Source organism: Aspergillus tubingensis (genome assembly GCF_013340325.1).
Source record: "Aspergillus tubingensis WU-2223L DNA, scaffold_6, whole genome shotgun sequence".
In the NCBI taxonomy this organism is placed as follows: Eukaryota; Fungi; Ascomycota; class Eurotiomycetes; order Eurotiales; family Aspergillaceae; genus Aspergillus; species Aspergillus tubingensis.
The window spans coordinates 1,080,076-1,105,388 of record NW_023336280.1 but is presented as its reverse complement, the minus strand read 5'-3'; the positions used below and the strand labels follow the sequence as shown (position 1 = coordinate 1,105,388).

Below are 25,313 nucleotides of genomic sequence, written 5' to 3'. Positions count from 1 at the left end.
GTATACTCGCACGAGGGCCGATCATTGATTTGGGGCAACACATCCACAATATAGCTGAGGTGATAAGTGCTATGTCTGAAGTGCCGCGACGAGATTCTGCGCTAAATTGATGATAGTGTTGACAGGCTGAGGTTGAATGAAGAGCAAGTACCATCCATGTATAGTGGTAGGAGCAGCGGTACCCGTAAAATATATTCAGCCAACCTGTCCCTGACCAACAAGTGGTAACAGCACCCGACACTCAAGTACATCGCTCATTCTAGCTTGTGACTGTAGCCCGGGGGATTCCAAAGCTCAATAATGTGCAAACAGAGCAATTCATACATCCTCAGCTGTACAACCATGTATGACGAGTTTCATTATAGGGCAAGTAGCCCTCTGGAAACAGATGACGTTAACTAAGACTCATAGATCTTAAGGTACACCCGTGTTTCAACAAGCAACGCCCGGGTGGTCTAGTGGTATGATTCTCGCTTAGGGATACAAACCCAAGCATATCTGCGAGAGGTCCCGCGTTCGATCCGCGGCTCGGGCCGTTTCATTTTTTGGTTTTCTCTTTTTTTGCACTCCCTACAGAGAAGAAAAAGGATACAAGCAAGATAGATAGATAGATATAGATAATGAGGAAACTACATGCTTGCTACCTTCTTTATTAACATTTTTGTTCTTCCTCCCCAAAGCTCAGACCCCTGTAACATGCAGCTTCATTCGCAGTACCACCCGTAGGAACCGTCGTTCCTCCGTTCATTGTACCCATGTACCGCGCATCGCTACATCTGTAGCAGCTACGGTTCTAACCGATCAAAGTGTCTGAGTATCATATAGAAGTATTTGCATTATAGAACATAGGATATTCACATAGAAAAATATCAGCACAGATCGTAACCGCCAACCAACAAACGCCCTCGAATGATTCGTCGCTCCCAACGGGCTAGAATACAATGATAGTCATAAGATCAACCCGCGTGGTTGAAGCCTTCTTGCTGCCAATCGTCTCCATGGAGCTGCTGGCCAGTGTAGCCACCGCTACCGCTGCCCCCGCCGGCCATCGCAGCCGCAGCGGCTGCACCAAGGCTTGCGCTGCTATGCTTCTCGATCTCCATGGTACTCATCATATACAGCATGACGAAGATCAAGATGTGTAGAGCAAAGCAGTAGCCCGCAAAAAGGTTCCGGCTTGTGCGGTTAGCGAGAATGATTCGGGTAAGGGAGAATACGATCCGCTCCGGTAGGCTCATGCGCTTGTATGCACGCGTAGATTCACGGCCCCGGAAGGCGGCAAATGGTGAGATCTGAGCCTCATACGCGGATTGGTACCGATCGAGGGAGAGCCCTGACGGCGTGTCCGCCGATGGGTGGATGGACGAGGCATTGGGCCTGCTTGCGTAAGCAGAGGCGGACGATGATGCGCCTGGGCCACGGTTGTATGTTGAGACATAGCGTGTCTTCTCATAGAGGCTGAGGTTGTCTTTTTGTAGAGAGGCCACCTCCTGTCTCAAGGACTTCACTGTGCCGTACAGCTTCGACAGCTCTTCCTCCAGCTCAGCGTTCTTCTTCTTGAAACGATCACGCTGGGCTTGGATCATAGGCAAAAGACCCGAGCCGCCACCGACTGGCTCTCCCGCACGAATGGAGTCCATCGTGTTGGCTGAAGCCATGGACTGGTCAAAGCCCGAGATGATGGATGAGGTGGGCGACACTGCGCCCTTGCGGGACGAGTGTGGGTACTTGGAGGTATAAGTACCAGCAACAGACATCGCCGAGGACGGGAATGTGTTCGCAGCCTCCTCCTGTACACGGAGAAGATCATTCTCCAACGTGGTAGAGAGCTTCTGCGACTTCTCCAACTCTTCTTTCGTGGTGGAGAGATCCTCACGGAGGGTCTCTAACTGGCCCTGAAGGTCGCGATGGGATACTCGTAGAATGGTCAGCTCGTCTGTCAGCTTCTTATTCCTGGCGAGCAAGAGCTGCTCCAAGCTATTTTTGTTCTTTGACCCATCCTGGGACTTGATAGCCGCGCCGTTGGCGTTCGCAGCGTCTGTAAGATCGGCAGCATCGTCGTCATCACCAGGCGAGAATTCAATGGACTGGAACTGTCAGATAGCCAATCAGAATGGAAGGGTATTGAGATATTACCTTGATCATCTCCAGTTCCCGACGGATGTCTTCATAGTCAGCGACCTTCTCCAACTTTGAGCGCAATTCTTCCTTCTCAGCCGTAACATTTGTGATCTGCCTCTCAGCCTGAGAGTACTTGGACTCCCAGGTGTGTCGCTCAGACTCCTTGTCAAATCGTGCAGCTTCAAGTTTGCGCAAAAGGGACGAGTTCTCCGACTGAAGACGCAGGTAATCAGGGTCATCTTCGACGGACGCTGCGTGGCCCGATTGCGAGTGGGAGACGGCTTGAGCCAGCTCGAGCCTGAGTTGCTCATTTCTCGCCTCGACTTCCGCCAGCCTCAGGCCTGTCTTTTCCAACTCAGTCGAAACCAATTCGAGTTCCGCAGCGCTAGCTCCGTGGGTGCTCTCGCCGCCCTCCTCCTCCTGGCCCAAGCGTTGTGACACCTCATAGCTTGCCTTGAGCTCCTTCACCAAGCGCTCCTGGTTCTCCACCTTCTCCTCCAGACTCTTCTCCTTGGCCGTCCAATTGTTCGTCTTCTCCGACAGCACCGCCGACCACGACTCCTCAACCTCCTTGATTTTAGATTCCTGGTTCTCTTCTAGCTTCTTCCTGGCCGCCCGTTCTTCTTGGAGGCGCTTCTCCGTATCCTCTAGCTGAGAGGTGAGACGGTCGACGGAGCCTTGCAGGCGATCACGTTCCGAGGTCAGTTTAGGGACGGTTTCTTCGGAATGGACGAGGGAATCGATGGATGCTTCAAGGAGAGGGTAGGGATCAGGCGCTTCGGACAATGATGAGTAGAGCTGTAGGAAGGCGGACGAGGAGGCCTTGCCCTGGTTCGTGAGAAGATCAATGAACCCCTGGTAAGCTGTGAAATGTCAGCGACGGCCGGACGAATGCGGTTGGCCCACCACGAACCTTTCAGAAGACCCTTGTACTCGGCAAGCTTAGAAGAGTCATCTAGCTTCCTGAAGTCCTTTGTCTTCTGGGCGAGATCTTTGCGCTGGACGAGTGCATCGCGCTGCTGAGCGACGATGTCAGATGCGGTACTGTCTAGCTTTGCGACCGTACTGGCGAGATCGATACCTATATCAAGGGACTCGTTAGCTGCCGGCTACTTCGGCCCCAAATTCTAAGATCGAGGCGACAAACCTCGCCAGGCCGCAATGGCACGCTGGAACTTGTTGGCTCCTTCCGGTAACTTGCCGGCGGCGGGCTCGGAGTTGTGACCATCCTGGCTATTGTCAGGGACAATGCCTTCGGTAAGGGCGAAAGCGTCCATGGTTGAGATTTGGGAATAATCCGCTTCAATGGAGCAAGAATCAGCGCAACACCCCCATCCAAGACCGGACCGGCAACACCACGACTATCCAGAGAGGGACAAGTAAATGAAGCCAGTTAATGTGAAACTACAGCAATGCGGAGTGACACGCCGACCGGGCCGATGATCTTCCGAAGACAACAATGAGCAGAGATGCCCAATCGCGTGATGAGATGGCGTGTATATGCAAGGAAGAGGTGTCCTCTTTATGACAAGACAAGATACTGATAGTCAGGATTCTAGTGAGTTGACAATTCAAGATGAGATTCTCCTGGATCGATGCCGGTAGGTTCCTATCCGATCGTGGTTCAGCCCCGTTATTTATAGCGGCCACGTTCGTCTCAGATAGGGCCTTTTTCAGGTAAGGATATGCTGAAGAGATCCCGAGGAAGCAGTGGCTTGAGATGTATCATATGTGCTGCCTGCAACCTAAAGTCTGCCTCGTCAGTGATGATGAAGCAGCTGAAGCCGTCACAATTGCAGTCAAGACAGCTTAATCATCAAGACGCAGATCGATGCTTATACTTGCACATAAACACAGAATTGGATCAAGCAGACAGTATTCATGAAGTAGAAGATGACTGCCCATCAATTGCAGTTCTTCACAAGATATGACTATAGTTAAAGTGATAGACTGATAACTAAGTGCAATCATAGAATGGACTCCACCTGAGTCAGCAGATAACCCCGGGCGGGCCCACCCGCGCCCAGCCTCGCCCGACTGAAGCTCCTCCCAGTTCCTGTCCTGATCTTCCTTCCCCTCACGTCTCCATCTTGTCAGGAACCATCTCTCAAGACACCGAGCTGGCCTCATCATGGTGTCGGAAGAGGAGGGCATCAGCCCGCGCAAAAGGCGGAAGATTGGCCCTCCAAAAGCTGCACCTTATGTGTTCCGGTCTCTCTTCGACCAGGTGCCCTTGAATGCGGACAATGATGACGATGAAGTCCATATCACCTGCGTCGAGTATTGGAGTGCGTCCAGCATTGTTGATGATAGAGCCAAGCTAATTGGATGATTTCTAGATGACAATCTATACATTGGTACCTCTGCCGCCGAGATCCTGCATTTCGTCTGCCTTCCACCGGACCCATCGGACAAGTCGAACGAGCCATCATTCATCCTCGCCTCAAGACTACCAATCCCTTTCTCCCAGCCTCCGTCAGCAAAACTTCCGGGAATACAGCAAATTGTGTTACTGCCAACGGTGAACAAGGCGTGTGTGCTGTGCAATGGAACGGCTACATTCTACATGCTGCCGGAGCTCAGTCCGGCCTTCGGGAACACCAAGGTTAACAACTGTCGCTGGATCGGTGGGTTGGACTTGAATGCAACGGATGAGTCGGAAAACCCAGTTATCATGATCGCCGCCCAGAACCGCATGATGTTGGTCAGAATTGGCGATGATGCTCGACGGATAAGGAACATTGAGTTTCCTGGCTGCCTGGTGGCGGCGCGGAGAGGCATAATCGCCTGCGCTGCTGATACACATGCGTACTCTTTATTGGACGTGGAAAACCAACAGAAGATCCAGCTCTTTCCTGTCTCATTTTCCAGCGAGGCATTCGGCTCGGGTCCTGCCGGAGACAGATCTCCCTCGTCACCCTTCGCAACCTCGCCGCTGGAGAGCCAGCATGACAGAGGCTCCGGTCCAAATCCGTTCGCTGGGATGCTGCAGCCAAAGACTCATACCTCACCACATGATAGGTCTAGCTCTGTTACGCCAGAGCTGTCTCCTGCTGGAACTCCGCGACAATCTATTTCGAAAGACCGAGCCGGAAGTGCTTCTCCGAGGATATCTCCAACCCACTCGACCCGCGACTCCCAGTCAAGTCCCGATGACCGAAAACCCCTTCCACCCATACCTAAGCCGCCCACACAGCTGAAGCCTCATGTGCTGTCACCGACCTCGTCGGAGTTCTTGCTCGTTAGAGGAACCGATACAACTGAGCCCGGAGTTGGCATGTTTGTTAATGTAGATGGCGATGTGGTCCGTGGTACGATAACATTTCACAAATACCCCGAGTCAATTGTGATCGACAAGGGCGACGAAACTCATATGATACCATCACCGGAGAACACGCAGGATGAGCTTCTTCTGGCGGTTATAGAATCAGAACAGGATGGCCAGAAACGGAAGTTCCTGGAAGTGCAGCTCTGGGATGTCGATCCCGGGGAGGCGGAGGACCACAAAACCTGGGTAGAAATACCGTCGGCCAACGACATGCAGACTACCCATGCTGGTCTGTGCCATACAATTAGCCCAAGCAAGCTCGAGGTATCTGAACTGGGGAATCTGCTACGTATGGTTCGTCTAAAAACTCCGTTGTCGCCCCATGTACCGGCAGCCGACCCACGAACGCAATCATCGATCGAACATCTGCAAAAAGAAAAGGAGCTCTTTGAGGCTCAAGAATTGACGGACTCAGAAGGCTCAAAGGAGCGCGGCTGGGAAGCGGAAAGAAACGCCGAAGAAGCCAGGTTTGCGCGTGAATTAGGCCAGACGCAAAGCAGCATGGTGCTGTGGAATGGCAACCAGATATGGCGGGTGGTGAGAAATCCACTGACCACACAGCTCAATGATGCTCTACAGGCGGCTCAGGAGACAGGCGCTCGCGACTCCAAAGCTTTCCGGAAAGCAGTTGCCGATATCATTCATCATGTCCAGACAACGGATCCCAAGTCTGAATCGGAATTCTTGGGCTTGAATTATGTGAAGCAGAAAGCAAGCCTGCTTCTTTTCGCAGACCTCATTTTCATGGACCCGACTGTCCGAAGCGATGCGATCATTGATGACACAGAGCGAGCCCTCATAGTTGGAGAACTAGATCCGCGTATTGCGTTGCTGCTAGTTCCCCTCTTGCGACGCGAGGTTCTCCAGGGCCCGCAGGGAATCTGGGTTCATGCTGGTCTTGCTGAGGTCACGGAATCCTACGTGCAGCGGCTCGACAAGACAGAGAATAGCGGAGCTTCCGACGCAGCAGTTCTGGATATGATCAAGCGGTTCTTATTCTCCTGGCAGCAGAAGAGGGGTTACGGCAGTATCACGGATGAAAACTATGTATTCGACAGTGTCGATGCAGCTCTTCTGCACCTGCTTCTGGAGCAAGATGCACAATTGTCAGCCGAACAACGCGCGAAGTCTTCTATTCGCGCGGAATTGAACCGTCTAGTGGACAACTGGAAGGGTAGCTTTGACCGGGCAGTGTCGCTGCTGGAAAGCTACCGGCGCTTGTTTGTGCTCAGCCGTTTGTATCAGAGCCACAGAATGTCGGGGAATGTCCTCAAAACCTGGCGACGGATCATCGATGGCGAGGAGGATCGCGGTGGTGAGGTCACCGTGGGTGGAACCGAAGCGCAGATGCGACGGTACTTGGTCAAGATCAAGGACGCACAGTTGGTGGAGGAGTACGGAGCATGGCTGGCCCAGCGCAATCCTAACTTGGGAATCCAAGTGTTCTCCGACGGCACGAGCCGGGTCAAGTTGGAGACTACGGATGTGGTCAGCTTGCTCAAAGAGCGCGCGCCAAACGCGGTGCAGGTGTATTTGGAGCATCTCGTCTTCGTTCGAAATGTAAGCGCCATCCTCATTTATTTGAATCATGCTAACACGTCCAGCACACCCAATACGCGGACGACCTACTCTCCTACTACCTAGACACCGTGCTCTCCGTGCTTGAGTCCTCCCCAGAAGCGCGTGCATCGCTCGCAGAATCCTACTCTACGTATCGCGCCCTGCAGCCACCCAAACCCACCTACATGAATTTCATCACCGAAAACACACCCGCCGAGCCATGGTGGCAATCCCGACTCCGCCTGCTCCAACTCCTCGGAGGAGGCAGCGGCGGACACTTTACCTCCCTGCCCGCGCGCAACCTAACATACTCCATCCCAGCGGTGCTCGCGCGGATCGAGCCGTTCCAAAACGAACTGGTATCAGAATCAGTGATTCTCGACGGCCTACAAGGCCGACACCGCGAGGCACTCCACCTACTCACCCACGGCTTGGGCGACTACGACTCCGCGGTGCGATACTGCCTCTTCGGCGGCCCGCGCAGCACCAGCACGACAGGAGCCTTGGTCGAATTCGCCGAGCGCCCCCTGCAATCCGAGCTCTTCCGGTACCTGCTGGACGAGTTCCTGCTGATCCAGGATCCATCCGAGCGGCTCGAGCGGACAAGCGATCTGCTGGGCCGATTCGCAGCGTGGTTCGACGTGGGCGAGGTGCTGCGCGTCGTACCGGACGAGTGGAGCGTGGACCTCCTGAGCGGGTTCCTGGGGCATGTGTTCCGGGTACTGATTGCCGAGGGACGCGAAGTGCGGATCGAGCGGGCATTGAGCGCGGGGCTGAACCTGCGCATTGGAACAGAGTATATCGCAGGAGTGGAGAAGCTAGGTGGCTGGGTGGAAGACGAGAGTGGACTGCGCCGACTGAAGGATGGCGGAGCAGCAGCGGAGGGAAGTGATTTCGGAGAGATGGTGAATGCCGAAGCCGAAGCCAACACCAATGTCCACATTAACGAATGATGTATATACCTAATAAAGAATACATTCACATGACACTTATCAATTACATGACCCAGACCATACCAAAGAAAGGAAAAAGAAAATCAATCCAACTCCGGCACCGGCAACCCATTAACAATCCTGACCTTCCTCCCCAACTTATCCAACGCCTCCTTGGAATTCCTCGCCCTCAACTCACTCGTCTCCTCATCACTCACCAGCACAAAGTCATAAGTGAGGAGGGCATGATCCTCCGAAACCCCATACTTGGCCGCATACTCCGGCCCGGCCTTACCAATATCCACGACCAGCGAATCCTTGACCCCAAAGACGGCATCAGAAGTCTCATAGGGATCATTCCGGAGATACAGCGCCCTACACCACACACAGTTAGCCCAATCCCATACCCATACCCACATCCCCCCCTCCCCTCCGGAAAGAAAGTACATACGTAATCAAATGATCAAACCCCCCCTTCTCAAACATAAAATGCATATGACTCGGCCGATACGGATGTCTCCCCAACAACTTCAACAACTTCCCAACCGGCCCATCATGCGGAATCGGGTAGGGGACGGGCGTGATCGCCTTGAACCAGAACACTCCCTGGTCATCAGAAGTCATAATGCATCGACCGTCAGGTCCATCCCTCCCGGGGTACTGCACATCATAATGGCCCGTCGAATCCGTCTCCCAAATATCGATCTTCACGTCTTTCACAGGCTTCCCGTGGGTATCTTTCACCGTGCAGACGACGAGGAGGGGCTCGCCGGCGGGATCGTGGCTGATGCTGGCCCCCGGGGTGAGGGGCTCGGCGTCGTGCGTGTGGAATGGGCCCAGGACTGTGCCTTCGGTGCTGTTGGGGGGTTTGGGGTGGTCGATGGAGTCGACGAGGATGGAGAGGCCTAGTATATCTGAGAGGAGGATGTATTCCTGGTGTGGTTTTGGAGGGTTAGTAGCTATGGAAATTGTGGGGGAATTGGTGGGGGAAGGGGATATATACCTGTCTAACATCCGAACAAATCTTGCCTACTTCCGTGAGGAATCTCAACCCGGTCATCCATTCGTCCGTGCTAAGACGGGTTTCTCTTGCGAAGTCGTGGAGGTGTGTGACGAGTCGCTCGAGAATGTATTTCAAACGTTCGTCTTCACAGAGCGAGTTGATTCGGATCACGTTCTCGGTGATGTTGTCGACCGTTAGGTCTTTCATTGGGGGGATTTTCACTTTGCTGGGGTCCATCTTTCTTTTCTAATCTTTTCTCTTTTGGTGTAGTTATTTGGGTTAAGGGTGAGGATGCAATTGGGGAGAGGAAGAGGCACAATTGCACTGGATATGGAGATGGGTTGGTGGGGGGTGTTACTCTTCTATATGTTGACTGCGGGGACACCCCACATTTCCGATGGTGGGTGGTGGGTGGTGGGTGTAAATTGAGGGATGGTTATTGGTTGGGTTGGTTCGGATACGCTGCTACGTAAGCATCACTCAGCGAGGAGGGTCGGCTATGGCCATTCCCGAGTTCATTCTTATTGAGTGTTCGGATTTATGGGTTTAGGGATATATGCGTGTATTGGATCGAGGGATCGGGACGATCTGTGGGGTGCATGTATTGACTTCTCTTTGCAGTTTGCACGTAGTCATTGTATTCAGTAGTAGTGCCTGTTGACTGTTCAGCCTGTATGCGGGGTGCGGATCGCCCATCGGCAGTTGGTGCCGCGGCGGGAATGACAAACTCCGACACAATTATTCCCTGGTTCTGTACACTGTATGCATGCAGTCACATTATGCTATGCCCATCCATGCTATCCAATATCCAATATCCAATCCATCCAATCCATCATTCATCCAGAATTCAAACCGGTATATCCGCTAACTCGCTCAATCAAAAACCTAATTACAACTCCCTGTCCAAGTACCCATATCCAATCCATAATGTCCAAACAAAGTCGGGTCGTCAAGCTATGCCCGCACCAACTTCCGCTCCCGCTCTCGTTCTCGTTCCTGCTCGCGCTCCCGCTCCCGCTCATTGCTCACTTCATGTCCCTCCTTCACCGCCGCCGCCACCCGCGTGTGGTGGTCCACCGTATCCAGAATTGCCTGCATCAGCCGCTGGTTGGCATCCGGGTCGTCGTCGTCCGCCTCCGCGTGCCGATGCAGGCTGACTCGTCGCTCATGGCTCATCCCGCTGCTCCCATGCATCTCGCTCATGGCCCGCCGCGGTGACGTCTCCTTGGCTAGCGCCATCCCCGCAACCGGTCCTCCTGTCGGCGCGGACTCGCGGCGCACGCTATACTCGGACGGCACCTCGCGCTCACGAGGTCGCTGCTCCGTCTCGGGCAACATCGGTCCAGACACCGGTGTCGGGGCCGCCGTCGACGGTGGTGCTGCCACGGGAGTAGGCAGTGGATGGGTCGAAGAGGCCTCCTTGGACGAAGGCGGCTCCTCCGCTCGTTCCCGGGACGTACGGTCGACCCGTGTCTCGCGCAGCTCGTCCTCCTTGACGTCCTTCCAGGAACACTTGGCATGCTTCTTCGTGCACCCCATGCAGGCAGTCAGGTTCTTCAAACAATCCATGTGTAGCCGGCGACACCGATCGCAGGGCGGCAGGATGCGCTCGCCCCGTGAGAGTTCTTCCATGCGCGCCACCATCTCCATCTTGTGCGGGCCGCCGTCATCCTTTTCGTGGTGGTGGGACTTGGGCGGTGGCAGAAGCGAGGAGGGTGTATTGGGAATGGCAACCGTAGCGGGTGCCGGAGTGTACAAGTTGTAGTCCGCCGCATCCGACGCTCGCGGCCGCGGCCGGGACGACTGCCGACTACTGGAGCCGGGGCCCTCTTCATAGCTGCGCGCCTGGCGATCCTGGGTAGTAAAGAACTTCTTCATGAGCTCGGCGCGGGTCGTCGGCGAGGCGCCTTTGATAGAGGTGCCGTTAATGATAGTAACATTGTCCGTATTGGAATGCGAGAACATAAACTGCGACGACAGCGCATTCTCCTCCACAGTGGCTTCTCCGCCGCCGGGCCGGCCGGCATTCACGGCAACAAAACCAGTGGAGGGAGACTGGGCGCTGGCAGGGGTGCTACCATTCGGGTTCTGAGCATGGCCATTGGCATCGCGCCACGCAGGGCTGATGGAACGATGTTGTTGCTGCTGTCGCTGCGAGTGGAGCGACATGTCGTTCTCCCGACGGGTGACGATTGCCGTCCGGCGGTTCTTCAGACGGTGATTCAGTTGTCGGGCGCGGGCAGACACTAGCAACAATGGTTAGTTTAGCTTGTAGAAGATATCCATGTCAGACATACCCTGGTCGGCCATCTGGATGATCTGCTGGAGGTTCTTCTCCAGAATCTCCAATGCGCCCAATTCCTTCTCCTCATCCTCAATGATCGGCTGCGGGGGGATCATCTTCTGGGGCATCCCCGAGGCGATCAACACAAAATCCTCCTCGCTGATCTCCACCCGACACTGCTTGGTGTAGAATTGACACACTCGCACCCCGTTGCGCGATTTTTCCAGGTTGAACTGCTCGGGCTTGTTCTTGGCAAACTCGACCACATCCAGCCAGGTCACATTCGGGGAGTCCTTGCCATGCGACTTGAGCACGCGAGGCGGCCCATCGAACAAGCGCTCGAAGCGCTTGATCAGGATGGGCCCCAGCGGACAAGCGCCCAAGTTCCCGGCGATGCTTTCGTGACGATGTAAGACGCCGTCGTACTCGCCAATGAGATGCACAATGGCGGGCATAGTATCATCGACGGAGACGAGAGGAAGGTTATCCGGGTATTGGCGGGCGAGGTAGTTGATCTGCAGGTGATTCGAATGGGTTTTGGGAACCTTGGACGCGATAGGAGGGAAATCGCCGGAAGGTGAGCGCGGTCGTTTACTGGACGGCTCAGCCGTCGCGGTTCTGGACTCCATGGTGATGCCGGAGGTAGTAGGCGACTCCAAGGAGGAAGTGAGGTAGGGAAATCCGGGTGGATTGCGACAAAGCGAAGAGTCGCGGAAAATACGGGGCAGGGAGGGGGGGAGGGATAAATGGGAGGAACCCAGAGAGGAAAAAAGGGTTTATAGAGGAAATGAGTAATGAGAATACTGGCGAAAGACGGGCTGCCGATGGCGGAGCATCAGGCTCCAGAGTGCGGGTTCAGGTTCAGCCACTGGGCAGCGCGTGCTGCGTTCGAGTTAGGTAATCGGCGACCCCAACGGAAAAAAAAACTTGGGAAAATTGGGGGAGGGGGGAGGATCCAGTGTCGGAAGGGAGGAAAATGTGGGGGAGGAAGAGTACCCAGAGAAGAAAGAGTAGAGAAGGGAAGAAGTGGGAGAAAGAAGAGGGAGTGGAGGGGAAGGGGAGGAGGAAGAGGAGAAGAGGAAGAAAGAGAGAGAAGGATGGAGAGGAGAGAAGATAGGAACCGGAGAGGAGGAGAGGGGAGAGGAGAGAGGAGGGAGGGAGGAAGAGGAAAAGATGGGGGAGAGAGAGAGAGAGAGGCAAGAGAAGGAAATGTTAGGAGGAAGACGAACCGACAGGCAAAGGCGGACGGAGTTACGGCCGGGAGGAAGAGGGTTGGGGGAAGCCGTTGACCAGGTTAGTTTCTGAACTAGTAAGTAATGAATGATAAAAAAGGCGCAGGATAAGGACTGGATGGGACGATATCTATTTCTATTTACTAACAACTAACAACTAAGTACTACTAGCTGTAGCAACACCAGCAAAAAAGAATGTCCCAACCCGCAGCAGCAACAACAACACTAATCGATTGCAGGGACGGGATGGTGGAAGTGATGGCCAATGATACCGCCGAATGGATGCTGGTGACGCTGTGGATGGCGGAACGGGCGAGAGGATGGGATGGGATTGATAGGGAACTAATGAAAGGACTGGCAGAGGGAGTGACTGACGGACAAGATAGTAGTAAGTTACCTTCTGGAGATGCCGAGTGGACCGAGCTAAAAGGCCTGCAAGTGGGTGATGGCGATCTTCCGCAAAACAAATTGGTAGCCTGATCGCGCCTGGCCGATAGGGATGTCTTTCTTCTGTCTGTCTGTCTGTCTGTCTTGTATCCCCGCTGAGTTCCTGCGTGATCCGAGTCTTTATCTAAAATGGATTACCCCTTCCATAAACCATAGACTGGGGCAGTCTCTTGATTGACTTACGATGGCTAACAACACAGCAATCACTTCCACTCCTCTCCTGCCAAACCTAGCGAGAGGAATTGACGAGTGACCGGTTATCGCTTACCTAAGGTAGGGCGGAGTCCCGCCGGGCTCTTCCGCTGGTCATTTAACATACATAACATGTCATAACCATACGTCAATACGCCGCCCATGCGCCCGTTATCAAGGCAGTCCAGGCCGGGGCATCGAACCGACAACTTTCCAGTAGGGCCGGTTATTGGGGCCCTTGTTTGGAGTAAATAGACACCAACAATGAATGTATGTATGGCAGAAACTAGCGAGTATACGAACACACTAACTGACCCCGATGTTACATCTCCGACAATTCCCCTCTCCCCTACTCCCCTTATCATCAGCATTGACATGGTTCCGATTCCAAGCGTATGTATGTATGTATGTGTCTGGGGTTGCAATCCCCCTTGCGGCGGACTCCAGGGACAGACAAGTAAAGCAGGAGGAGGACGACTATCTGACACGTTGTCCTCTGGCGGCCAGGTGGAAGTTGCTTTGATGTTGGTGCTCCGTTTCCTTCCGGAACTTATCCAATGGGTATCGGTTTGGCTGGCGTCATGGGTTTCGTGATTGTGCACCAGTTGGAGGCCGCTCGGAACCCGGCCTGGACCAGCTCATCCTTTCGGACGGGGGTCGTGCTCCGCCCGTGCTGAGCCGGTGCCAGTCGATCAGGGAGCTTCGGGTTTCATACCCTCCCATAAGTTCTTATACTCGACTCATTGTTTGGATGTGCATGATAGCTGATGGAGAAGCCTCCCCTTCTTCTCAGTGTGAGACATTTCATAGGATCAATCGGATGTAGATGGTTGCCTAAAAAGCCTTTCATCAAACTGGACCAGCAAAGGCCGGGCTGTGATGGGCGCGTGTGTCCGACACTGGCCGGGTTCCAGCCCCCCCACGATACGCGCTAACCCGGGCCGGTGGTCAAGTACTGTCAATATCGGAAATATGACAGATGTTGTGTATTCTTACCGTCATTAATTGCCAGGAAGTTCAAAAGAGTTTTCCGATCTCCTCCTCCCAGCGTCCACAGATCCCGTGACTGGCTCAACCTCGTGATTCACGCTTGTTTTGCTTGTTGCTGCGCTGCTGCTGCTGCTACTGCTGCTTTTTGCTATTGCTGCGACGGCTGAAAATCCCTCATAGTCAGAGTTTCCTTCCAACAGCTTTGACTGACTGACTGACTGACTTCCTCCGCCCCCGTGAAATTCCCGTCCGGCCCAATTTGGCATTTTCGTCCACACCGGTGTGCCATTCCAGGGAGCTGCCGGCCAGTCCATTCCGATTTCCCCTTGTTGTTCCCATCTATTCACTAGTCTAGCTGGTTCATCTCTGCATTTCCCCTCCTTCCCCTCATTTTCTTTACCCGACACCACATTATCTAATCCACTCCCCTTCCTAATTGGACCAAACCCACCCTTTCACACATAATCTACTACTAAGTGCTTCCCCCCTCCCCAACCTAAACACTCCCTCCCAGCCAAGCCATGTCCGAAAGAGGCTCGTTCCGTGGAGGTGGTCGCGGCCGCGGCGGAGGCTATGACCGGTCTGGCGGTCGTGGCGCCCACAGAGGTGGCGGTGCTGGTGGCGGTGCTCAGCAGCAGCAGCAGGAGAAGCCCAAGAAGGAAAACATCCTCGATTTGAACAAGTACATGGACAAGGAGGTGCGCGTCAAGTTCAATGGCGGTCGTGAGGGTAAGACCCACCCTACTGTTACTTTACAATGCTTTGACTAATGATCATGTCCAGTTGTTGGTCTGCTCAAGGGATATGACCAGCTTATGAACCTGGTCCTGGACGATGTCAAGGAATCCATGCGCGGTAAGCCCCCTGCAATCTCCCCACTACTACTCCCTACTGACCATCACAGATGACGAGGGCAATGAGAACACTCGCTCGCTGGGCCTCGTCGTGGCCCGTGGCACCATCATCGTCCTGATCTCGCCCGCCGACGGCAGCGAGGAGATTGCCAACCCCTTCGTGCAACCCGAAGAGTAATCACGTGCTCTGAGGCCGATATCAGAGCAACTTGGCGGTTTGTTGGTGCCTAATGCGGTGTCTCCTTGGAGTGACCAGCCATGTGCATGCCCCGCACAATTGACGACAATGGTTGCAGCACTCGTCCGCCTCACGTCCTGCTGGATGTGGTCGATGAGTCTGCGTCTATCTCGATGTTGCCGTTCACCACGGACGGTGGACGGAATCTTACTATACACACCCTACGAAGGCAGATGATGAAATGTATTATGTGCGCCCTGAGCGTTGACTTGTACCTGCATGAAGCCATGCATAGCACAATACCAGAATATACTACATAGTAATGGCGGGCACTTGACTGCCTACAATCAGCTTACTTTCCGCCCTGTGTGTGGTCATGACATCATCCTCTGTCGTCATGAACAACCTGTCGATTCCTCCAATATGCTGCCGTGTATGATGCTGTAACCCACAATGTTAAAGTTAGTGCGTTTCACCATGATAATATTTGTATCTCCTTCATGATGTTACTGAGCATTAGGCTCAGCCCGGCAGAGGGGTCTAGGCCCAGCTGGCCTGCCCTCGTCTAGATAGAAAAAAACTGATCCCTGCAACGCAACACAACGAGCAGCATTGTCTGCAACAGACCCCATTAATATCTTCTCCATCACCATAAACTGGCCAGCCCATAATGAAAATCCCCCTCTGGGCCCTCGTGGTCTTGCCCTTCACCACCGCCCTCGTCTTCCCATTCCACCATAACCCTCTGCCCGAGCACGATGACAATAGTATCACCGTCACCGACGAGAATATAAACCCCGACCTAATCAATGGCATAACCACCACCCTCGCAACAGCCCTCGACCACCTCACAACCGACATCTATCCCACCATCGTGAACAACTACCTCAACTACAACCCTAGTGATTCACCCCATCTTTACGCCCAGCACGTCTCCGACCTCGCTCCGCCCTTCCGCCATCCCACTCCACCCCCATATCTCCGCCACCCCGCATCCAATAAGACCCTCTACGACCTCATCCTCTCCAACCCGGATACCTCCATCCTCGCCCACTTCATCCGCAACGACCATCACCTTACAACCTTTCTGAACAGTACTACCTCGACCAACCTCACCTTCTTCGCTCCCACCAACGAAGCCATCCGCAAACTCCACCACCATCACCACCAAAACCGCCATGAACATAATACCAACAACAATAAAGAAACCCACGCCCGCATCCACCACATCCTCACCTACCACGCCGTAAAGGGCTCCTATCCCATCGACAAACTCTTCCAATCACCCACCGTCCCGACCTACATCCATACTGAACATACTGAACATACCCTCCCCCAACGCATCACCGTCCGCCCAATCATAACCCGCGACCTGATGCTCAACTTCCACAGCCGCATCATCTCCCTGGATAAGCACGCCACCAATGGCATCCTCTACCACATCGACTCGGTTCTCATGCCTCCTCCTTCTACCATCACCATACTTAACAACCTTCCCTCAGAGTTCAGCACCTTTACGCTAGCACTGTACAGAACTGGTTTGGATAGGGTACTTACCAATACCAATACCCTAACCAGCAGAGCCCTCAAAAAAGCCCTACACCTCCAATCTAACGACCAAACAAAACCACAACCACAACCATCCACCTCATCCCCCCAAACAAAACCGAATGAAAACCAAGAAGAAAAAGGAAAAAGAAGAGGGTTGACCCTCCTCCTCCCCCCCAACCCCTCCTTCGTGGCAACATTCACCCCCGAAGCCCTCACCTTCCTCTTCTCCCCGGAGGGGAATAAATACCTCTCCGCCATCATGAAGTACCACATTGTGGTTGGCGAGACGCTCTACTCGGATCAGCTGTATACCAAACACGGTGATATGCTCACCTTCCCACTGGGGGATAAATCCATGTTTTATATAGAGATGGAGAGTTTATTACACAGATCTCAGTCACATAATGATAATGAAGATGATGATGGTAAAGGCAAGGCGGAGAGGCTCTTCATCGATGCGAAATGTCACCACGGCGCGTATCCATATCTCCGAATAAATGGGTACCAGGGTGTCTTGAAGGCCGGGGAGTTGTTGACTGCGGAGGGGAATGTGTTTGTTTTGAGTGGGGGGAGGGTGTTGGTGCCGCCGAGGAGAGAACACGGGAGGGAGGATGTGGGTGATGCGAGGGAGAGGGGGGATGGTGGTGGGTATTTGATGGGGGTGGAGGAGGTGAGGGAGAGGGTGGGGGGTTGGTTGGGTCATGGTGGATGATTGAATTATTTTGCTTTGTGAGGGAGATACTGAGTATCTATCGGTTTTGTAGATAGGGACGGTTAATGGTAGGGGCTTTTTTGATTTCAAGGTTAATCTATATAGTGGTGTTATTGTGCTTGTTACACTACACTGATGATATATTGGAATAAGCTGCAAGTGAACTTCAATCTCATACATTTCTAACTATGGCGTATCTGTCTTAATATTCTTCTCCGTCACTGCTGTATAAACCTGCCTTGATCCATCATCGGCCATTACATCAATAATGAAGTAGGCGTTAAGGATAAGTATCGTTGGCAGTAAAAATAGTCAATGTAGACATATCAGATCCTCGCTGGAACATAGGAAACATATTCCCTCCACCATGATTTCAATCCAAAATATCCACCCTCCCATCCATCCATCTGTCATTTAAGAATAGGCCAGCGCGAGTTGATACACTCATAACATACCATATTGGAGATATGTATGTAGCAGATGCATAGTGTCAAATCCTGTCAGACTACTCAATGCAGCCTTCTACTGGCCGAAGGCTTCAGCAGCGCCTGGAATGACGATTCCAGAGCTTTCTTCAGCTCCTTATAGCTGACCACGAAGCAACTCTGCTCGTCGCGGCTGATCAAGGTGATTTTTTCGTCGGTGCCTGCGTCCAGTTTATTCAGGCACATGATCACATGGCCCAGGTCGACGACTGGATCGCCCTGCGCGTCAACCTGGTGGAAGACGTAATCGCGGAAGATCTTCAAGAAGTACCGCTCGCCGTTCTCTGACCATTGACGATCGTGCTCGTATTCGGGTCGCTCGTTGATAAAGTTCAGCTTCGTCATGAGCCGGACGAGGCGACCGTTCTCGAGTTCGCGACTCAGGTCGGAGGTCAATTGGTCGTCGAGGTGAAGGGCGGAGTCGAACGTCGACATCAGTGTCGATGAGATGCCGGTGATAAAAATGTCAATATTCCTTTCCTGGTCCTTTTGGAGCCCGTTCAGCAGCCAGAAGACCGAGTTCTTCAGCTGCGCAGTGTATGCGCGTGTGAAGTGCTCCATGGCCTTGGTAGGGTTGTGCATAACATTGGGCTGGTTGGCGCCCAGGGTGACGATGAGCTGTCCAAAGTTGACCAAATCCTGCCGCTGCAGTTCGGCCAGAGATCGCTGGGTGTCGAATTGAACCACATCCATTATGGCGCAGGCGTTGAGACGAATGCGGTTTCGCCCAGTCAAAAGGATCTTGCTTGGGTCAATGATCCTGGCAGCCAGTTGACTGGCATGGATCGCTTTCAAAGCATTGGCAATCTGAGTCATGTAACCCCAGAGAACCTGTTCCGGGATGTGCGTGTTATGGCGACCTTGGAATCGGTTTCCGGCGCCAAGGTGTTGCTCAGCAAGCGTCTTCGACAATGGGTGATAGTCGGTGACAAAGATCAAGGAGCTGTCCTGAAAGCTTCGGCTAGTAAACGCATCGTGGACTGTCACGACACTACCGTTGCAGACACGCTTCCAAGCTTGCACGGAGCGGATGGCTTTTTCGTTCGTCAACCGGAAACCTATATACGAGTTAGTATCCTGATAACGGCATGGAAAGGATTACAGTACCCTCGAGTCTCCGGAGAGCGTAAAAGTTTCCGTCCTTACTGGACTGGGCTTTGTACACCCAGCTGGGGAAGCCAAAGATGGTAGCGTTCTTCTGATGGTTGAGATCGAGCGGGACAAGAGAGTGGAAGTAATCGACCTGAGCTGGAAGCTGAGTATCTAACATCAAGTCAGCATCGTCAACAAAACGCACTCATATGTCAGCAACGAACTTGGCAGTGTCTGGAGCGTGGCTGCCGCCTTCTTCTGCATTTCCTCCCGTAGGTCATTAGGGAGGAAAAGGTCGTGTACGTTTCGCTGATAGCCTAACGTATTCTGACTGTGAGGCCCAATCGGGGCATACATGTGATATTGGACCTAACGCTTGATTAGGATGATTTTCATACCACAGATAAAAAGTGGCTTACTGGCTGCTGGAATCCAGACTGGTTGGCGAAAAACGCTGCTCCGTTCAACGCTGCAGCAGTGTCATGCGAGAAAGGATTGGCCTGCACCGGGCCGACGGCGTTTGCTGCAGAGAGGGGATTCGGGGCGGTCACAAAAGGGTCGAAAGCGCTCGTGCTGGGAACACCGGCAGTCCCATTGCCTTGCAGGGAGCCCTAACCAATTAGCATTGCAAGCACGTACACTTCGAGCAGGATCACCACTGCAAATGACATGCGAAGCAGCCAACCTGCGTGGGGCACCTCGATCTGGCAGCCTTACCATATGTGCAGTATCAAATCCCTGAGGTACAAACTCTTGTACCTCTGCCACAGACCAATCGGGGGTCATTGTACCCGGGCGAGTAGTAGGGGTGCTGGAGTTGGATCCTGATTGTTGTCAGATTCCGCTTCGCATCCCGGAAACCGTTAGGGCATACGTGATGATATACTTCTAGGTTGGAAGGGAGCTGCGCTCGCAGCCTTGGGCGAGATCGTAGCCATTTTCTTCATGGTTGCTGATTGGGAAGTGGGCGATGATCCATTCGACGACAATATGGATGGGGTAAAACTAGGGGAGTCGACGTTCAGACGTTTCTTATTACTGCAAAATGAGTAAGTCATCCTCCTCTCTGACTCCAACATTGCGCGCCTCTCCCGGAAGTGCCAACCTGTCTGATTGATATCCTGAATTCACTTTATGCGGGTCGTGATTGAAGGCGCACCCTTCACAAGCAATCGGACGGTTAGACGGATCCTAGCGAGCATGAAGAGGAACAATAGGCAAGGAATGGCTAAGCACCTTTATCTTCGTAGCGACATCGGCCATATATGGTCACGTTGCGACACAGCGTATCTTTGGCGTTCTCTGTAAGGTCAGGATGACGACTATGTTAGCTGATACCGCCGAAAGAAGCAAAGGCCGACGGGAGCATTGAATCATAGTCCGTTGCCCGAAGCCGACATTTAAATCATAGTCCAACTAACCTCGTCCCTTCATCTTCGGAGACCCCGTACCACGACGGGCGTCTTCCAGCGTTGCAGACTTTCCCGTGGTAGCCATGATAAGTTCGTTATCCACAGTTGGGCGCGGATCAACGGACAGGTATGTCCATTGAGTCAAGAAATATCGGGCGACCTAAAATATCGAGAGGAAACCACATTCCTCTATGGAGAAGACCCGTAGACTAGCTCGACAATCCGAGATGCCCTCGGAGACGTTGTCGAGGCGATGTTTCACTGATGGCAGGGTAAATGTTCCGCAACAGCCAAGGACGGCTGGGATGGCGAGATTGGGCGCCCTTTCGAGCGTCAGACAGTGGAAACAGCCAAAACAATTGAGAATAAACGTCCGGAGACAGGAACGGACGAAGATCTCATGCCATGGATGGTGACAAGGCAGTAAGACCGCAAGGCAGCATCCGAACCAAGGGCGGCGCGGGGGGGAGGAGTGGGAGGGGGGAACTGGACGGGAGTGCGTCGAACTCCGTCCCGTGCACGGACCACTCGTGCGTCAAGCGCGCGTCTAGCGTGGCTCCCGGCCATGACGGAGCTGTCCTTCTGAGGCCAGCTAGTACTATCGTCCATTCCCCACGACTTCCCCTCCCTACCATCTTCCTTAACTACAGCCTGATTTGCATCTGTGGAGGTATTCTGCATGCCCTGAGCATTCTTTAGGAGCTGGCTACTTTTTCTTTTTTGAGCTCCCCCTCTATATTCTTAATAAATTGGCTATTCTGACGCACACGACTCCCCGCGGCTCATCTATACCTCATCATTCACGCCAGTTTCCCTGGCCTCGCTGCTCCTCTCCCAGCCATTCTGTTCATGGATGAGATCGTCAATTGACCATGTCCACCTCCGGGCTTGATATATCCCAACTCTCCGACAGCGAGAGGTCCGCTCTCGAGACGTATACTGCGGTCACCGGTCAGGAACATTCGGAAGCCATTCCTTTGTTGCGCCGCTCACAATGGAACGTGCAGGTAAGCCCGAATGACGACATACTACCTCTAGATGCCTTGGGAACTAAGCATTTGCTGCCTCCAGATTGCCATCTCCAAGTTCTTTGACGGCGAAGGGCCGGATCCCGTCGAAGAAGCCCGTGCTGCTCTCAACTCTCCTCCTCCGCGACCCGCCCGACAGACCCAAAACCTCATGAGTGATGACATTGCTGCGCAATTTACCCCGATTCCCCGTGCTGCTGAGCCAGCACCCCGGATAAACACACAGCCTGAAGACCAGTCGGTCTATCGCCCGCCCTTCATACTAGCTCTGCTGTTTACTCCGCTCAACCTCCTCTACCGACTACTCTACAGCTCCTTCCGCCTATTCGGTGCCTTGTTTCCCTTCCTTCCGCGCTTCTTTAACACGACAGCGAACCCCGCTCTTCAAGGCTCCCGGAGAAATACTAACGGTCGCCGGCCCTTGGGTCCCAAAGACACGGCCGCCCGGTTCATCCGGGAATTCGAGGAGGAATATGGCACCAACTCGATCAGTTTCCTCGAGAACGGATATAACATGGCATTGGAGAAAGCCCACCGGGACCTCAAGTTCCTCCTAGTTGTACTTCTTGCCCCTGAGCATGATGATACGAATGGCTGGGTCCGAGACACACTCCTGTCTCGCGAAGTGACCGACTTTGTGAATGACCCACAAAACAACCTACTTGTCTGGGGAGGGAATGTTCAAGACTCTGAGGCTTATCAGGTTGCCAACTCCCTCCGCTGCACCAAGTTCCCCTTCGCAGCCGCTTTAGTCCATACTCCCAACGTTTCCTCCAATGCGATGTCGGTTGTGTCGAGGATATCGGGAACAACGTCCCCTGCGGAATTTGTGGAGAAACTTCGATCGGCCATCTCGCAGCACAAGGAGCCTCTCGAGCGCATCCGGTCAACCCGGGCAGAACAGCAAGCTTCACGCAGCCTCCGTGAACAGCAGGACTCCGCCTACGAGCGTTCTCTGGCCATCGACCGCGAGCGGGCGAGACAGAGGCGGGAAGCTGAGGCGGCCCGACAGAGGGAAGAACAAGAGGCGGCCGAACGTCAAGCGGCCGAGGAGAAGCGCATACAGGATCTTCAGCAATGGAAGCAATGGCGGGCTCAAACCATTCCAGAGGAGCCTGGACCGGACGTCAAGGACGCTGTTCGCATCAGTATTCGACTGCCTTCTGGCGAGCGTGTCATCCGCAAGTTTGCGCCTGACGCGTCGCTTGACGAGCTCTACGCGTTTGTTGAATGTTACGATATCCTGAAGGAGCCAACAGAAAAGGCTGCAGAAGGAGTGAAGCCGGAGGGCTTCGAACACCAGTATGGGTTCCGGCTGGTTTCACCCATGCCGCGGGTGGTCTACGAAGTGGAAGCTGGGGGATCAGTGCGGGACAAGATCGGCCGAGGAGGGAACCTTCTAGTCGAACCGATCGATGACGGCAGCGACGAGGAGTCAGAAGAAGAGGCATAAGCTCTTGGACCCACGGTTGTAACTGTATTGTTTCCGAATCCTGGCTGCATGGCGCAATAATGGAGCTGTCGGGGTGATTTGCAGATACTTTCCAGCACTTTGACTATCTTAGTATGTAATAACAAAGATCACGATAATGACACGGAACAACAAGGTGCCAACGGGCCCAGTGACGCTATGCCACCCTGCAGAAAGAGCCTCTGTGCGTGGGAGTGGTTCCCAAACTCAATTTCTTGTACAAGATACTTTGAGTAGTGAGTGTGGTCATGTGCGGTTGATTCTCGCCGGGGAGGCCCGACAGCACGGGATCTTGGCCATCCGAAGGCAGACCGATGCTGATGCGTTACTAGCCTCAATTTTTTGTCTGCCAATTAGAACTGCTAGCTGCGTGTATGAGACATGATGAGCTCGTATGAGTCACATTGTTATCATTGTCGGGACTGCATGCTGATCCTGCCGTGGTTTAACTTACCGCACTTATAACTTTATATTGATTTCGGAATGATACAACACCCGATGGGCGCGAAGTCAGGACCCCGCGGTTCCCGAAAAGGGCAATCCCGCCAGTGATGATGCTCGGAAAGATTAGGCAGGGAGGAGCACCTACGTATTCATTCATATATTGGGCATGTTAAGTAAAGAATCTCACCGTGTTGGGCGGTGATTGGAAAATGTCCGGAGCTTGGACTCGAGTCTGGAGACGAGTCGGTGCGCTCTACAATGAAGGTAGGCGCACAGGGATGTGTGAAGAATATCCACATAGTTGATACATAGCCTGCTGTCAACTTAGGACCACAGGTGCCACATATTCAGCCCTCTCAGCAGCGATCATCTGTGGAGTGAGTTTATGACACAGAGCCGCTCTTATTTTGGTCCGTAAATGAGCTAGCTACCTTCAGGCTGCATATCTATAACTCCAAATCGTGCATTAAGCTTCTCATGTTCGAGCATAGCTGAGTCATTCATATAGAAAAGGGTGCATTAGGATCTGTACCGCAACATCGGATCGTGAGGTCTCCGATACGGTACCGTAAAGGGGGCAATTAGAGACTAAATGGCCGGGCCTCGGAAGGCTGGAGTCCCGCCCCACTCCGCCCCACCCAGAAGCTGCCATTCCTGTTTGGGACAATGGCCGCTCAGCCCCGAACCTCGTTTTCGCCACGTTTTAGGGAAAATTCGCACACTTGGAAGTCTGGAAAACTGGGTTTGCTTATTAGCCATCGGGATGAGTCTTACTTGACTCAGCTCCTGATTTAACTATTGCGCGAAGGATCCGACCCCTTATGTGATGATTCAGGATTCTTGTTAGTTGCTACGTAGCGTAAGCTTCTCGATAGGTCTATGTGCAGGCTTGTTTTGTTTTACTTTCTTGGTGGGTTTCTCAGGAATTTTTTCCGAGTACCTAACAATAGCTTGTGTGACATGAGCGACATGTGACTAGTTATCACTTATCTTCATGCATGCAAGCATCATGCCTAATATTGCCTGAAGCATACTTGATGTTGCTGAAGTACTACACTATACAATGTCCTTTATGGCGGTGTAAGAAGAGTAAAAAAGTAAAGCAGCTAAAATTCAAGCATTGTGATGATTGAGATCTCTGTGGCAAACCGTCAGGGTCTACTTATCACCATGGCCAGTGACCGTTACCAATGTCAGGGCTAGAGACAGATGATATAGATAGATCGCGGGAGCTCAATAATTTCCGTCCCCAGATCAAAGTAACATCGGACTTAGTAGCTAACAGGGGTATTGAGGTGGGTATCTCCGGGACCACCAGAAACCTTAGTGTAGTGCTCTGTACTGAAGTGTTGGACCTTTGCAGAGGGACGGCCTCGTTTAGTCTGGCGTAAACGGCGTATTGTCGTATTGCTGCCGGGGGGAATACGCACGGAGAGGCCTGCTTGAAGGTACCGAGAACAAGGCCCACCACCGGCGCAGTCAATCCTGGGATCCGCCCGGATAACCTCTCGTTCCTGGTCCCGATTCGTCCAGAAGCCTCTTCTCAAAACTTTCCATCTCAAGTCGCCATTCTGCGCTGCCTAACACTAAAAACGGGGGGTGAAGCCCAGACCTCTAAGACCCGCAACCCAAGGTTTTTCTGTCGCCCTTTTTCCTCTTTCATTATTCGCAGATATTACTTTGCAACTTACAATTTAAGAGTGTTCAGTGTATTACGGGGCACACGTCTTTTGGAGGGGGGGCCGTTTTCTAGTAGCTCCAGGTACTGGATACTTTTTATGCTTAGCGGCTGCCACTTATTTCTCGACTGCTGCTATCTATCAATTATTCCCTCCCCCTCAGTTTCACCTGTCACTCTTTCACTCGCCTCCACGGAGGATATCTCCCCCCTTCATCTTTCTTGATATTCCTGATATCTATTCTTATAATTCTGGATATCTCTCCTAATCGTCTTTTCTCCACATCTCCTTCTTTTTCTCTCTCCTCATACTTTTCTC

At 53.1% G+C, this 25,313-nt stretch overlaps 8 protein-coding genes and 1 non-coding gene across 9 annotated transcripts; 5 read left to right on the top strand and 4 right to left on the bottom strand.

Moving 5' to 3' along the window:
• Positions 1-444: 444 nt before the first annotated feature.
• Positions 445-535, top strand: AtWU_t100. The gene is given in 2 exon segments: positions 445-480; positions 500-535. It is a non-coding gene; the product is annotated as a tRNA-Pro (tRNA).
• A 421-nt stretch (positions 536-956) lies between these two features.
• On the bottom strand, positions 957-3,398 carry AtWU_04123 (CCAAT displacement transcription factor COY1; the record flags this gene model as incomplete). The annotated part of the gene is made up of 4 exons (XM_035499234.1): positions 957-2,087; positions 2,137-2,984; positions 3,035-3,202; positions 3,269-3,398. The coding sequence occupies 4 exons, from the start codon at positions 3,396-3,398 to the stop codon at positions 957-959; spliced, it is 2,277 nt and encodes a 758-aa protein (XP_035355127.1).
• Positions 3,399-4,252: 854 nt separating this feature from the next.
• On the top strand, positions 4,253-7,962 carry AtWU_04122 (putative TGF beta receptor associated protein 1; the record flags this gene model as incomplete). The annotated part of the gene is made up of 3 exons (XM_035499233.1): positions 4,253-4,409; positions 4,461-7,009; positions 7,054-7,962. 3 exons carry the CDS (start codon positions 4,253-4,255, stop codon positions 7,960-7,962), a joined length of 3,615 nt encoding a protein of 1,204 aa, XP_035355126.1.
• Positions 7,963-8,045: 83 nt separating this feature from the next.
• AtWU_04121 (intradiol ring-cleavage dioxygenase) lies at positions 8,046-9,151 on the bottom strand (the record flags this gene model as incomplete). Its single annotated transcript, XM_035499232.1, has 3 exons — positions 8,046-8,316; positions 8,393-8,874; positions 8,945-9,151. The coding sequence occupies 3 exons, from the start codon at positions 9,149-9,151 to the stop codon at positions 8,046-8,048; spliced, it is 960 nt and encodes a 319-aa protein (XP_035355125.1).
• A 747-nt stretch (positions 9,152-9,898) lies between these two features.
• On the bottom strand, positions 9,899-11,857 carry AtWU_04120 (C6 finger domain protein; the record flags this gene model as incomplete). The annotated part of the gene is made up of 2 exons (XM_035499231.1): positions 9,899-11,190; positions 11,242-11,857. The coding sequence occupies 2 exons, from the start codon at positions 11,855-11,857 to the stop codon at positions 9,899-9,901; spliced, it is 1,908 nt and encodes a 635-aa protein (XP_035355124.1).
• A 2,753-nt stretch (positions 11,858-14,610) lies between these two features.
• AtWU_04119 (putative small nuclear ribonucleoprotein (LSM7)) lies at positions 14,611-15,121 on the top strand (the record flags this gene model as incomplete). The annotated part of the gene is made up of 3 exons (XM_035499230.1): positions 14,611-14,818; positions 14,873-14,944; positions 14,994-15,121. The coding sequence occupies 3 exons, from the start codon at positions 14,611-14,613 to the stop codon at positions 15,119-15,121; spliced, it is 408 nt and encodes a 135-aa protein (XP_035355123.1).
• A 670-nt stretch (positions 15,122-15,791) lies between these two features.
• On the top strand, positions 15,792-17,384 carry AtWU_04118 (fasciclin domain-containing protein; the record flags this gene model as incomplete). Its single annotated transcript, XM_035499229.1, has 1 exon — positions 15,792-17,384. One exon carries the CDS (start codon positions 15,792-15,794, stop codon positions 17,382-17,384), a length of 1,593 nt encoding a protein of 530 aa, XP_035355122.1.
• A 509-nt stretch (positions 17,385-17,893) lies between these two features.
• Positions 17,894-20,458, bottom strand: AtWU_04117 (PAN-complex poly(A)-binding subunit PAN3; the record flags this gene model as incomplete). The annotated part of the gene is made up of 9 exons (XM_035499228.1): positions 17,894-18,927; positions 18,977-19,132; positions 19,186-19,330; positions 19,381-19,572; positions 19,679-19,785; positions 19,836-19,999; positions 20,067-20,121; positions 20,198-20,263; positions 20,383-20,458. 9 exons carry the CDS (start codon positions 20,456-20,458, stop codon positions 17,894-17,896), a joined length of 1,995 nt encoding a protein of 664 aa, XP_035355121.1.
• A 787-nt stretch (positions 20,459-21,245) lies between these two features.
• On the top strand, positions 21,246-22,854 carry AtWU_04116 (clathrin-mediated endocytosis regulator UBX3; the record flags this gene model as incomplete). Its single annotated transcript, XM_035499227.1, has 2 exons — positions 21,246-21,380; positions 21,445-22,854. 2 exons carry the CDS (start codon positions 21,246-21,248, stop codon positions 22,852-22,854), a joined length of 1,545 nt encoding a protein of 514 aa, XP_035355120.1.
• Between the last annotated feature and the right edge of the window lie 2,459 nt (positions 22,855-25,313).